The sequence below is a fragment of the Eublepharis macularius genome, chromosome 1, assembly GCF_028583425.1.
Source record: "Eublepharis macularius isolate TG4126 chromosome 1, MPM_Emac_v1.0, whole genome shotgun sequence".
NCBI lineage: Eukaryota > Metazoa > Chordata > Lepidosauria > Squamata > Eublepharidae > Eublepharis > Eublepharis macularius.
This window is the reverse complement of record NC_072790.1, coordinates 188174503-188188191: the sequence shown is the minus strand read 5'-3', so window position 1 is coordinate 188188191 and position 13689 is coordinate 188174503. Positions and strand designations below refer to the sequence as shown.

At 38.6% G+C, this 13689-nt stretch overlaps 1 protein-coding gene across 3 annotated transcripts in view; it reads right to left on the bottom strand.

Annotated features, from left to right (window-relative positions):
• Window positions 1-345: 345 nt before the first annotated feature.
• The window catches only part of GPATCH2 (G-patch domain containing 2), a 152435-nt gene continuing 139091 nt past the window's right edge, over window positions 346-13689 (bottom strand). Inside the window, exons 10-11 of one of the 3 annotated variants that reach the window (XR_008597759.1) lie at window positions 4031-6033; window positions 346-3172 (exon numbers count right to left, since the gene is read on the bottom strand). Coding sequence is in view for 1 of the 3 variants with exons in the window: in XM_054990405.1 (XP_054846380.1) it covers window positions 5864-6033 (170 nt within the window). In the remaining 2 variants the exon portion in view is untranslated. Of the gene's footprint in view, window positions 6034-13689 lie in introns of all 3 variants that reach the window. The other 2 variants (XR_008597758.1, XM_054990405.1) reach the window with 2 other exon arrangements.

Genomic DNA, 13689 nt, shown 5'->3' with positions numbered 1-13689 from the left:
CATCAAATTGTAATGAATTTATGGTAACCCCAGCAAGGGGCTGTCAAGGAAAGTGAGAAGCAGAGATAGTTTGCCAGTGCCTTCCTTTGCAGAGTCTTCTTTGGTGGTCACCCATCCAAGTACTGATCCTACTGCACTTCTGCAATATGATGAGCTTGGGCAATACCATGCTGCCTTCCCGCCTGTCTTACAGTACTACTGACTCCAGTCAAAATGAATATAATGGCCTTATATGGCACTGGTATGTTTATTAAAATATTAATAGTGTTGCTTTTCCAATGACAAAAACTAGACACATATTGCAAAAAGAATGCTTCATGAAAAAGAAGACACCAGAGCCCCAAATGACCAAGTTTTCTTTAATTCTTTCTCAATTTGAAACAATACCTTAGACATGGATGTTTAGTCACTTTCTGCCAATTTAATTTCAATTTAAAAACATCTCCTGAATTTTAAAATGAAAAAAGTAGGAAAAAAATTCCAAGCATTGACAGAGACCCTCCTATATCACAAGATATGTGAAAATGTTTTTTATTTTAATCACAAAACTCTGTTACAAAGGAAGATTGGGGAGGGGAGGAGAAGCCCCATGCCGGTTATATAACAAATGCGCATAGCATATCTTGTTAAAGCTTTCTGAAGTATGTACAATATTCTGGTATTATTACAATACATTAATCAAGTGCAGCATATGCCTGATTTCTCATCTTCCATCCTATGAATACCAAGCTTTAGGAGGATCTCTATTTATCACCAAACATTGCCATTCAATTCATCCATCTGTTAGTAGATCTTAACCATCAAAATACCTGCACTGCTATTTTTAACATGGGGAACAGCAGCTTTGAATCAGGGAAAATCCTCTCTTGTAATAAATTAGTCTAAAATCTAAAGTACAAACCAGTTCACAATATTTAGGTTTTATTACTAACTTATCTAAACTGTCTCCCCTCAGTTACCTGGTACATTTTGATCACTAGCTCTATGTACATTAATTCACATTGGAAGAGAACTTGGAATGGGAATGGTAAAAAACACAGGGAGGGGGGAGATGAAAACTGAAGTAACACAGGGACATTTTCGGTAGTAGAATACCTGATATATAGATCAATGCATTACTAGCTAGATGCACACCAAATGGTGGGAATTTATATGGAAATGTGGCTGTAACTCAGTGCCAGCCATATTTTTAAAACAAAATTCAGATGGTTTGTATCATTTTTCTTTTCTTTGGCTCCTGTTTCTTCCCTATCTCTGCTCTTTGGGATCCTTGCCTCTGAGCACTATCTCTTAGCTCATCTCTTCCTCCCCCTCAGTACAACTTTGATTCTTTCTTTGAGGTGTGCCAATTGCTAAGCATGCAAGCAGGCCTAAAATGACTGTGCGTATTGGTGTCAAATGGTTACTGCACTCATAGAGGTATGGGTCTGTGCTGCCTCTTCGTCTGTGGTTTCTAGAAGAGGGATGAAATGTCACAGGTTCCTTGAGCAATTCGTTACCTTCTCTTTCCCCTTAGCTTTTAAATGGCATGTCTCCTGCCCAAGCTGACAAAGTAACTTTGATGAAAAGGCAGACAGAATTGCAGATCTGTAACACATAAGATGGATGGATCCAGGAGGCCTGTGGGTATGTTAATAAAATCCTGGAATCACCCAAGCAAGTGATGTGAGCCTGCGTGGACTGGATCTAGTTCTTCTCAAATGCTTAAAACAACAGGTGGTTGTTTTAAGAGACAGAGCTGGTCCATTAGGCCAACAAGGAGATATACTACATTCTTGCCTATACTCTCTTCACACTTTCTCAGTGTATTGCTCAGTATAGGAACAAACTGGGAATTTCATTAGAAGCAAGAGATGAATAACTGTATCATAAAAACTCTCAATCCAGATTATTTTTCAAATATTATATGCAAGAAAAGGGAAATCATGAGTTGAATCCAGTGTAAAACTTCCACTTAAGCTATGGCACTTGTGGAAACAAAAACACAAGAAAAAGACCACAGCAGTTGCTTGCACTAAGTCAAACTTGTTGTATCTCCACTTGTGTAAGATCTTGTGCTTTTGATTTCTGGGCACTGTAATAAACAGGGAGGAAAGTGCTAGATGTACAAGGTTGTGCATAAGCAGAGCTGCACTATGTTCATTTATCCACTGCACCACTGGATACAAGCCAATACTAGCTAAACTAGCAAGTCTATCTATGTATACCTCTCTGTTGCTGGAAAGCCATCAGCTCCATCACATCATCATATAGTATTTTAGTACATTTTCCCTCTTCTTCCTAAAAAATCAAGGGAATTTGATACCAACTCTTTTCAACACCCCAGTGCCTTTTAAGCATGCATGATTCCCCAAACAGGACCAAACAAACGGCCTCAAAAGCATATCCTGAAGCTCCCTCCCTACAATATTCATCTTGATGAAGAGTTCTGAAGAACTCCAAAGCATTTTTGTGTCATTTTGGTCAGTCATAATAAAGGATATTACATGGACCTTGAGTTTTATTTTTCTTTCAGCTCCCTGGAACTTCTTTTTAAACAAAGTTCCCCATCCTCCTCCTCTTGGGGGCTAACTGTATGTTATGTTTTCCTTGTATGTTACCCAGATCTTGGTAATCAGATATGTGAGTTCTGTGCTCAGAACTCATTTCCCAAGTGGGCAGGATTCAGTTTGGATTGGTACCATGGTACACGGACAGAGAGAAGACTTAAGCCCTCTGAGAGCCTCTTTGCCCTGTTGGGGAAACCACTTGTACTAATGCCTGCACATAAGTTTCCCAATGGGTTTCTAAAAGGGAAGATATTGGCGGGGGGGGGGGGTAGTTTCTGTTGCTAACAAGACAAATATTAACTTTCCCCAGATGATCATTTTTTCTACTGTAGCAATATTAAGATCTTGGTTTGGTAGTTAGGAAGTATAGAATCAACAGTGTTGTCAAAAATAAGAGCCATTTATCAAATGCTTTTCCAGGACATAATCATAAGGAGCCTCTGCACTTAGTATAAAACTGTTTAATAGCTACATTCAATTCTGAGAAAAAAAATTCTGCTCCTTTACTGCTTAACTGCATACTCCTTCTACTGCCCATAGCTTTGTGGGGCCAAGAAAATTTCTTCTTGTTGTTTCTGTCTCCTCTCAGCATGTCAGTTATGTTCCCAGCTATTATATCAGCCCTTTTTAAGAAAAAAAAGCTTGGATTATTCATTTTTTTCAAAAATGGATAATGTAATTGCATCATGATCCTTCTTCTCTCTTCTGCATTGCAAATGTAACCTTCATAGACAATTGAAGTTCAACTAGTGGTTCAGGATTACCAGTAACCTAAGGGACAATTATGTACAAGTGATCCCATTGTTTTCTTATTTGGTTTATTTAGGATTTTATTTTAAGAGGAGAAAAATGAGGTGGCAGGGATGGGGTGAGGTGGGGGAAGCAATGATACAACAGGAAAAAAAGATCATGGTTAAAGGTTAAAAAGTGAGTCCCATGTTGCAGTTTGGTATTGAAAACCTTATGTATCAAAAAGGTGTAGAGAATTATTTGAGACCGCGGCTTCAGTCACAGCTATCTACTGAATAGTCTCCTAGAAATGCTGACTGCTTAATTATAATTAATTGCAATAAAACCCTGAACAGGGCATATGGATAGAAAACAGAAAGTAACACAGCACTTACTATACTTGAATTCTATACACATTTAGAAGACTGACTGAAAAACAAATGTGTCTTTTTTTCCCTCTGCATTTTCATTGATGCAATATTAAATCCTCCTTGTAATGCTTCTTATCTTTGGAACCCATTAAAATGCTCTGTCCTTTATCAGAATGCTAACTAGAGAACCTGGGCAACAAAAAACAATTCAAATAGCTGTGATGCACAGTAATATTTAAAATATAATTAAATTGTCTTTAAAAGAAAAAGAGCATGCTAGTTTTGTATGTTAGTTCTGTTATTATCTTTGTCTTCTTATTAAGAGTTTACATGATTTTATCAACTTGGAAAAAATAATGAGCATGGTAAAAGGGAACTAACCATGTATTTAAAGTAGATCTGATCACCCTAAGCTTTCCTCTGACCAGCTCCCCAGCCAGGTAGCATGCATCTTGTTGGGTAAGAGGTAGAAAAGCAAAAGAAAGAAAGAAAAATTGTGAAGGTGGATTGTAAACTGTGATGTAGGGACAGCTAATATATTACAAATACCCAAATGTCCAGACATTGCTCTGCTTTCTATGCCCAAAACAGAGCCAAGCCTGAGCCTTGGCTCTACTTCTTGCCTCCTCTACAATGACTGTCAATAACAATAGGAAGATAGAATTCAGGAATTTACTTTTATATGAATTGTCCTTATCTGCTTCCTAGCTGGTCAGGCTTTATTGAACATAAAGGCAAAAGAGTGAAAAGCTGTGGGGTTAATTTGGGAATGGTGATGTACCGAGGTGGTGGGAGGTATGAAACCTGAATATGGCTATATCCTGGCAGAAAGTAATATGAAGTCTAAGACAATTACTTTGGGGTACAGGAATGATTAAATGAAGCTCTCATAGCTATTGAAATAAACCCTTACACCTCTCATATAAGATGGCCTTTTTAATGAATTTGTGCTGTCAGCACAAGAGCAAGCCAAGATATTAATCTGGGAGTTATGGCAGATGATATTACCAAAGCATTCCCTACATCACCATTTCAACTTGTTTTCTCCTGTTAAGAGCATGTGGCCATGAATAAAGTGTAACCACCTCCTGGCAGCCACCATTTATCAGCTAAGAACATTTTCAATATTATAACTAAAATTAAAAGTCTATTGAAACAGTCCCATTTAAAATCTACTTAGCTAATCATCATGAGTCAAAATATGCATTCATTCACAGAGACTGGGTGAAAGATGATAGTACAATTTGCTTAAGATCCTTCCATTTAAAAGAATAAAATTTAAGATTAAAAAACCACAAGCTGTATTTGCATGGGGCATATTTAGGTGAACATAGAGTGTGGGATTACATGCCGCAATTGCTGGAAGAGAAACTTGTTATATGTCATGTGTTCCTCATACAAATTTGCATGCTGGGAAACAAGAGATAATTATGCCATGCCATGTGCAAATCTTGTAAACCCCAAGAAATGTTAAATCATAAAAATTTGGGCTAAAATAGCACAAACAGTTGAATAGCAGTACTCATTAAGGCTGTAAAGGTTTAGATAGAGAACAATAGTAAGATTGCTGGTTGTTATCTTTTTCACAAGGTGAAATCTGTCACACCTACATTGAAACTATGCCTCCCCATCATTGGAACAACTCTACATTGATGCAGTCTCTGCCCAATCCACCAAGTACTTCTACAATTCATCTTACTTTTACTGTAATGGGTTTTGTGTAGGATTCCATCGCAAACTCTGCAGAAATAGATGGGAGATGTGTTGCAGGCGTCTACTAAATTTCATCCTTATTTTTTAAAGTAACATGTTAGCATTCCTAGGGTTAGACCTTCATGATAATTTAAACCTATGAAAACCCTTGTATGAATGAGTTTGGGTGCAGGCATGTTGACAAGGCTTTATCTAGAGGAATAGAAGAGGAAAAGATCAGTAGGTGGAATTTTTTACAATAGAAATGGATAAAACCACACAAAATAAAAAGGTACAGTTTCAAATATTAGCACCGTGACTGATTTAGGATTCAAACACCAGCATAGTCATAGTGGCTGGCCCTGGTGGCTGCAATAAAAAACATTGACACTTCTGTATTCAAAAGTTACAGTAAGAATCACTAGATTTTTTCAGGACAGCAGAATGAATGTTTTCAGTTATTTCAAAGTTAAGACTGAACATCCGTCTTGATGTCTGAGCAGCATCTAGAGTGCCTTTTGGTCAGCTGAATCCAAGTCCAAGTCCCTTTGGCCTCTGGATTGCTCGAATAGGTTCAGCTATCCCTTTGCCATCTGGTCCAAGGCCTGTGCCAGGTGTCCAGCCCATACTTTGGAGCATCCTGTTGCCAATGTTGCTATCTGAGATTGGTTGAGCATTTTCACCTACAAACCCTGAGATTAAAAGAAACATGCAGCATTAATCAGCACTGCCATATCCAGAAAAGCAGGATAATCTCTCCATAAACCATAAACCTTCTTATTCTCCTAATTTATCTAATAGGTTGCTAGAACAGGATGTCTTTGTACACGCCAACCTCTAGGTTTCCTACTTATTTGATAATGTTGCAGACCAATTTCCCTTATTGCCAATGCATACTATACGGACAGGAAATCTACTGAATATTCTAACACTACCCATTGGGTGCAAAAGCCATTTAAATTTCAACAATCCAAATGGATTAGTTCTGTGTAGAACTATCAGCCAAGTGGTATTTTGAACAAACTACATGGATATGTTAAATAAGGTTAATAATGAATCCCCCTAGGAGAAACCAAACCATATTCCAGCCCAGTTGCAGCCTCTCCTTATCAGTCAAATGATTATTTCAGCACATGGCAGCTGTATGAAAAACCTAGCTTATGCTTCCAGCCATTTCAGCCTGTGGAAAGCTGACTGCATGTAAGGTCTTCAATGTTCAGAACTCATTTCTTAGTATACCACCTTTAACCCACACTAAAAGCAGAATCTAATCCAGGATGAGGCACAAGTCAGTCTCTCCCAGTAATATCTGGATATCTCAATTAGAATTTGTTTTCAGTTTCCTTCCCATGATCACTGCAGTCACATTTTTGAAATTTGCTACCAAAACCAAATAAAAGACAGCCTATCTGAAAACACTAAAGTTAAGATTTTCACAGGTCAGCAGATGGAACTAAATGCACGCATAACACCACATGCAAACTCCTCCTCAGCCTCCTCGTAGGCACCATACATGTTTTTGTGAATTTTCCCTTCAGAAGCTGCTCCCACAGAACTCCCAACACCCTCACATTTACTCAGAGATGCTTCTGGATCAATGACCTTTTACCAAATTTGGCTGGTGTACCAGCTAGTGGCTGAATTATTCATGAAAATCCATAAGCCCTATCTTTAACTCCCTTCAGTTTTAGCCATTCCCACTGGTCCTCCTCATAAGCCATATTGTTTTTCTGATCCTGCTAAGTGCTGCATAAAATATCAAAACAGAACACATTTCATTATGTAAAAAGTACTAAGCCTTTTACATGCATTAAGAACCCTCTTACCCTTTGTTCTAACTGTATCTGTGAGGAGTCCAGTCAGGCAAGCTTCCCCAACGCTGGGCTCACCAGAGACTTCCCAAGAAAAGGATTATCAACTAAAATGCAAGGTGGTTGGCAGAAAAGTATGGTAGATTATTCAGTAATCAAACTCCCCTACTCTAGTGAAATTTTTGCACGAGCCATTCTCTATACCGGGTCAGTCACAGGGCCCCATATTGTTCTGGGCTGGAAGATCCAGGCTATGATGCTATCAACAAATTCAAAAGACAAAGCAAAGATATTAACTGTGACATGAGGGCTAACTGTATGTCCCTATGATCAAAGGTCTATACTCATTTACAGACTGTTTCTAGATCAAAGTTCTGACTTTGATTCTGATTCTGAAAGCGCAAAATTGTCCAGGACTCTGGAGAGTCATTTCTTCCCAAGAGAACCTATCTGCATATTATAATTTTCTGCTGAGGCTCTGGTCTTTCTCTGTGATGACACTGAGATTATGAAAAACTCTCCTCAAGTGCCTTTGGCAGGAACATATATTACCCTTCTTTATTTACATAAATTTTCAGAAGGTTTTACTCAGGGCTTTTTTTCAGCTGGAACGTGGGGGAACGGTGTTCTGGAACCTCTTGAAAATGGTCACATGGCTGATGGCCCCGCCCCCTGATCTCCAGACAGAGGGGAGTTTAGATTGCCCTCCGTGCGGCAATCTAAACTCCCCCCTGTCTGGAGATCAGGGAGTGGGGCCACCAGCCATGTAACCATTTTCTCTGAGGGCAACCCACTGAGTTCCACCATCTCTTTTCCCAGAAAAAAGCCCTGGTTTTACTTATATTTTATCTTTCTTCATTTGTTTAAAGAATTTCTTTATATCATTGTTTGTTATTTGATGTAAACTGGAAGCCAACTCAATAGAAAAATGAGATATAAAATTTAAAAATAAATATAACATCTTTTCTGTTTACTGAAACAGCTTCTGAAAAAAATGGCTCTACTGTAGTACGTATGTTAACTTCCTGATATATATTGCCACACTGACTTTTTAACTGTGGCAAATTTAAACAGTACTTTGACGATGTTGTGGAAGTCTGGATCATGCTCATTTCTCGGCCGGCCTTCTTAATTAGTACCTCTAGTGAACTGGATTGGCCTAAACTTTTTATATTGCTTGCTTGATTACATTCATTATACCACTGTGGTATAGTGGTTAGGAGGTTGGCCTAGGGTCTGAAAGACTTGGATTCAAATCTCCACTCTGCCATGAAGATCTCTGGGGGAACTTGGACTAGTCTCTTTCTATCTCCTTGGAGGAAGGATGGGATAAAAATATATTAGGCATATATTGCTGGGGAGATATAAGTCAATAATGCGTTGATTTAAAAACAAGTGTCTGGATAGCCTTGGACATCTGCATAGCTCTGATAGAGTACAGGTGAGTATTTGCTATACATTTGTACTTGATGTGTAGTAAAATCCTCCTTACTATTTGGAAAGATAAAAACACAACAAACCTACTAGGGAAAAGAAGTAGAGAAAGCTCACCCTGGGTTAGTTTAGTCATCTGTATAGGTTGTCAGCCTAAAAAGGACTTGTAAGTAGAGATGGGCACGAACAGGGGGAAAAAAAGAACATTGACAGACATGACATGTTCATGGGAGGTTCATGGGAGCCAGAACGGCCCCCTTGGGACTTAGCTGAACTTGAGCTGGGGAAAGGAGAGTCATTTTCTCTTCACAGTGGCAAAAACTGGACTGTCTGCTGGAAGCTAATTGAGGAGTTACAAACTGACCTTCTCAATGTCCAATACCCACCAAATTTGCAGGGGGCATAGTCCTCACTGTTCTCTGAAGACCCCCCAAGTTTCAGAGAGATTGGACCCCGGGAAAGCCATGATCCATGGGTCCCTCCCTTTCCTGGCATTTTCTTCTCACAGTGGAAAAAACTGGACTGTCTGCTGGAAGCTACTTTGAGGGGTTACAAGCCAGAAGGAAAGCCAGAAGGAGTTCAGACAGAGTTCAGACAGTCCATGCCTATGTTGCTAGGGGAATTGATTGAAAGGCGCCAGACTGTCTGGCTTTATGAACAGCTGACAATGCCACGAAGAGGGCTTTGTACGAACTCATGTTCGCTGGGAATGGGGCCTCACAAACAGATTGCTCGCGAACAGAAGATTGGGTTGTTGGTGGCTTTGTTTGTTTGTTTGTATTGCCTGTTCGTGCCCATCTCTACTTGTAAGTCTAAATGGCTCCTATGTACTCACTGGAAGAGACGGATACAATTTTAGCATTAGCAACATTATATTAAATTGAGAGTAATAACAATAATAACAACAACATTTGATTTATATACCACCCTTCAGGACAACTTAATGGTTGTCCTCAGAGTGGGTTTCTCCCCACAAACTTAATCACCCTGTGAGGTGGGTGAGGCTGAGAGAGCTCTGAAAGAGCTGTGACTGACCCAAAGTCACCCAGCTGGCTTCAAGTGGAGGAGTGGGGAATCAAACTCGGTTCTCCAGATTAGAGTCCCGTGTTCTTAACCACTACACTATGGAGAAATACTAGGGTTATACTTGCCCTGTTAACAGAAACCAATGTCATAGGGTCTACAGAGCTGAACAACCTGCACTTCAGAATGTACAACTTCATAAAGTGATGTTTCTATTTTTATTACCCATCACACAAAAGTGTGCAATTTTCTGTGATTGGCAGATAATTGGAATACTTTTGTTTTCAGCTGATGCTTAAGTACTTTAATATACAATATAACGAATTTTCCTCCTCAACACAGGATATAATTATAGTTGGAAACTTAGGAATTTTTTTCCACTCACAACTGAAGATGACACTTTACTATCTGTACAAGAAAACCATTTATTGCTCTTTCTAGAAGCCAGCTGACAAACTGTTGTATTTTTTGGTGGATTCGCAATTGATTTGTATTGCCTAAACCATGTAGGTCTCTGGGTGGGTTTTGAACAGATCACCCGAAGTATGACTTTCCTTGCAGGGTTGTTGTCAAAACAAATGGAAGTTATTAGAACTACCATATGTGGAGAGAAGGGGCTGTATCTCAACAGCAGAACATCTGATTGGCACATAGAAGGTCCTAGGTTCAATTCCTCGGCATCTCCATCTAAAACCGTCTAGTAGCATGCAATGTGAAAGACCCCTGCCTGAGACTCTGGACAGCTGCTGCCAGTCAGAGCATACAGGAGTAACTTTGATGGACCAGTCATTTGTCACAGTGTAATATCTTCATACAGAGCAAAAGGTTATAAGAAAATAATGAGTGTATTTTATCATTGATTTTAAGACAAAGCTAAGAGTTTATTTCATATTTATATGTACATATCATATTACAAAAATGCCTTATGGGGCATACACAAAAGTATATGCATGGCTGAGTTCAGATTTGATCAATATCAACAGCGCAAAACAGGGAAGAACACTTAAGAAAAAGAGATAGAGGTGGAATTTACAAAGCTGCTTTAAACACAGTCAAACTTTTGGTTAACTTAGCCTCATACTGTCTTAGGCTGAGGTCTTTCCCAGTCCTGCCATGTAGGAATCTTTTGAGTGTACTCTACTGCATGCAAAGTGCGTGCTCTACAAATGAACTAAGATTCTTATGAAAAAAAATACACAAACCTCCAAGTACAAACTCATGGTTTGGCAACTAGCATAATATTATGTCTATGAAGGATAGAAGAAAGGACAAACATAAGCAATCCTCTGTTATTTATCAAAGTATCAATGTGACAATGACTTTCTAAAAAGATGTAACAAATTGCAGGTGTTTTTGATTGGCAGCAATTAATGTTACTTTTTATCTGTCATTACAGTCTGGGTTGTGAAATTCCTGGAGATTTGGGGGGTGGAACCTGGAGAGGGCAGAATTTGAGTAGGGTAGGGACCTCAGTGGTGTATAATGCCAAAGTCCACAAAAGGAATTTTCTCCAGGGGAATTGATCTCTATGATCTGGAGATCAGTTGCAGTTATGGGAGATTTCCAGCTACCACCTGGAGCTTGGCAACCCTATCTGTCATCCAAGGCAGATGAAAGATAATGAAATTCAAGATTTCTCAATGTTCATTTGCTTTAAGGTAAGAAAAAATATTATTTCAGTACTTAATATTTATTGTCTAATTAAAACGCTTTTACCTTAGACCATCATAGAGAACTTATGCCAGAAGAAGTATTCTGAATCCCCAACAATGTGCATCAAAGCAGAATATTAGCCTTGGACAGGACGGTGTGACCTCTAGGGGTAGGTTTCACATGATCCACACCGAGGATTATTATCATCAATTGTTACGGCCGACAAGAAATGGAGCTATATTGTTTGTAAGAGCCATTGAGAGAATTTCATCAAGGAAAAAAAAAGGCTTTCTTATATAAAGAAACAGGTTACTGTAAAAACTGTTAACTAATAATTTGCTAGTCTTTCAGTGGCACAAAGACATGATTGCAATTATAACAATTAGGCTTGATGTGCCAAATGAGTGGTCAACTTACGGGAGTGGTTACCATGATACAAATGAAAGGAAAACATTTCAATTACTTCCATTGGCAAAACAAAGTCCAAAAATTCCTGCAACTACACTGGGCAATCACAGCAAGTTAAACTACAAAGTCTTGTAATTTTATCAGTGCACACTATCCCTTTTTGGAGAGAACCCTTATTTATGCAAATGTTTTAGAGACTTAATATAAAGCTCATAAAAGTAAAAGGCAATAAAACTCGTCTTTAGTAAATCAGTGCATTCATTTTTTTAAAAAAAGAGAAAACAAACCTTGCAATTCAATTTTTATTTCAAAATAATATTTATGATGTCATTAAAGGTAGATCTCTATGAAAATCAAGGCATGTAATTTTTCTCAACAGCTGTTGGAACAGGTACATTCTGGTTAAACAGAGCACTAGCATTCAGTGCCATACCCTTGATTTTACAGGGATTGCCATGAATTAATTTAATTCCATCTGTAAGCTAAAAATCAGATCAGAGGTCTAATGCTGCTGCAGGCTTCACATCTGTTTAATCATTTTGGGATACAACAGCTTGCCTTACTTTAGGTTTTATATTTGCTTAATATTTAAGAAATAATGTTTTATATATACTATGGCTTGAGCATATCAGAGGAGGTACAGTAAGCATAGAAGAAAAATGTCCAAACTTTGCCCATTTCTTAATATTCATGTGTTTTCTTTTAAAAAGCCAAAAGTAGTCTACCAGTTAAAGGTGCGACTGGCAACAACAGAAAATACAATTTTTGGTTCAATGTATGTAAAACCTGTCTAGACTACAATTGAAAAGCATTCCTTCTTTTCATGACCATAAGAAAATTAATGTGTAGTTTGTTACCCAGTCTCCTGTGATATTGCTTTCCCTTTAATGTCTCTGTCAAATACTTGTGGTCTAGTATCTGGAGAGCAGTTGGGTTTCTGCATATTCAAGAAGCTCCATGGATACACATAAAATATTATTTTGTAAATTAAAAATAAAATTGTAAATTAAAATTTTGTAAATTAAAAAAACTCTCCCTGGTCCTACAAAGACTGAAAATCCTCTTAAAGGCAGTTAACAGTCTTAAAGAAGAAGGGGAAAACAGAGAAAGAAGGAAAGGGAGAATTGACCTGCTGGAATCTGTGTTTACAGTATTCTAAAGGTAGAAGATCTGGGCCAAGGGACAATTTCTCAGTGATTTATTCTGCCTACAATTCCTTGTGGGCACTAATTATGAAATCATATGTACCAGTAAATAAAGTTCAGTTAACTCAATGGGGTTGTTTGCAATAAGGTTTTAAAGTACTTGCTGGCTACAGAATGATAGCTACCATAAAAGAAAGCAAGCCTCAATTTGCTTAGAAGCATGCTGTACTACTTGAACGAATAAATTTTAAATATGTGAAACTGGGAAAGAATGTAATTTGTGTGGGGTGCACATGCCTAAACTAGGAAGTCTTGCAGAAGCAGGGACAGATGTCTTAATTCATACAGATATGTAATATGGCAAATTTGACATACGTTTGATTTGTGAGTTGCAGCCCAGTGCTGAAGGATGGAGGGGAGGAGGGCACAGTGCCAAAACAACACAATTAAGTGGAGTAAAAGAGGCCACAACTTTATTAAGTTACAGTTTAGAAGAGCACTGGCGATGCACAGGGGTCAGATTCCAAGCATTGGCTGACCTGCCTGCCAGCCGATGACTCCCTGCTCCCTCAGACCCTGCTGAGCGGGGGAAACCATGAAGTGGCAGAAAACCAGGATATCACGTGGGTGTACATCTCTGTGTTAATGCACTGTCACCTGGTGTTACCAGAACTGGTCTCCTTGCAATAAAATGATTTGTGGGGGAATTAGCAAGCAAGGAGAATGGCTATGTGAGAAGGGTAACAAGCGGGAAATCTCCACCAATTTCTGCCAGGTCCCCTCCCCAAAGTAGCAGATGAGGCTGGTGCTTTTAAGGTCAAAGAATAAATTTATTTAAAGAGGCAAAACTAACATACACATAAGAAGTTAATTG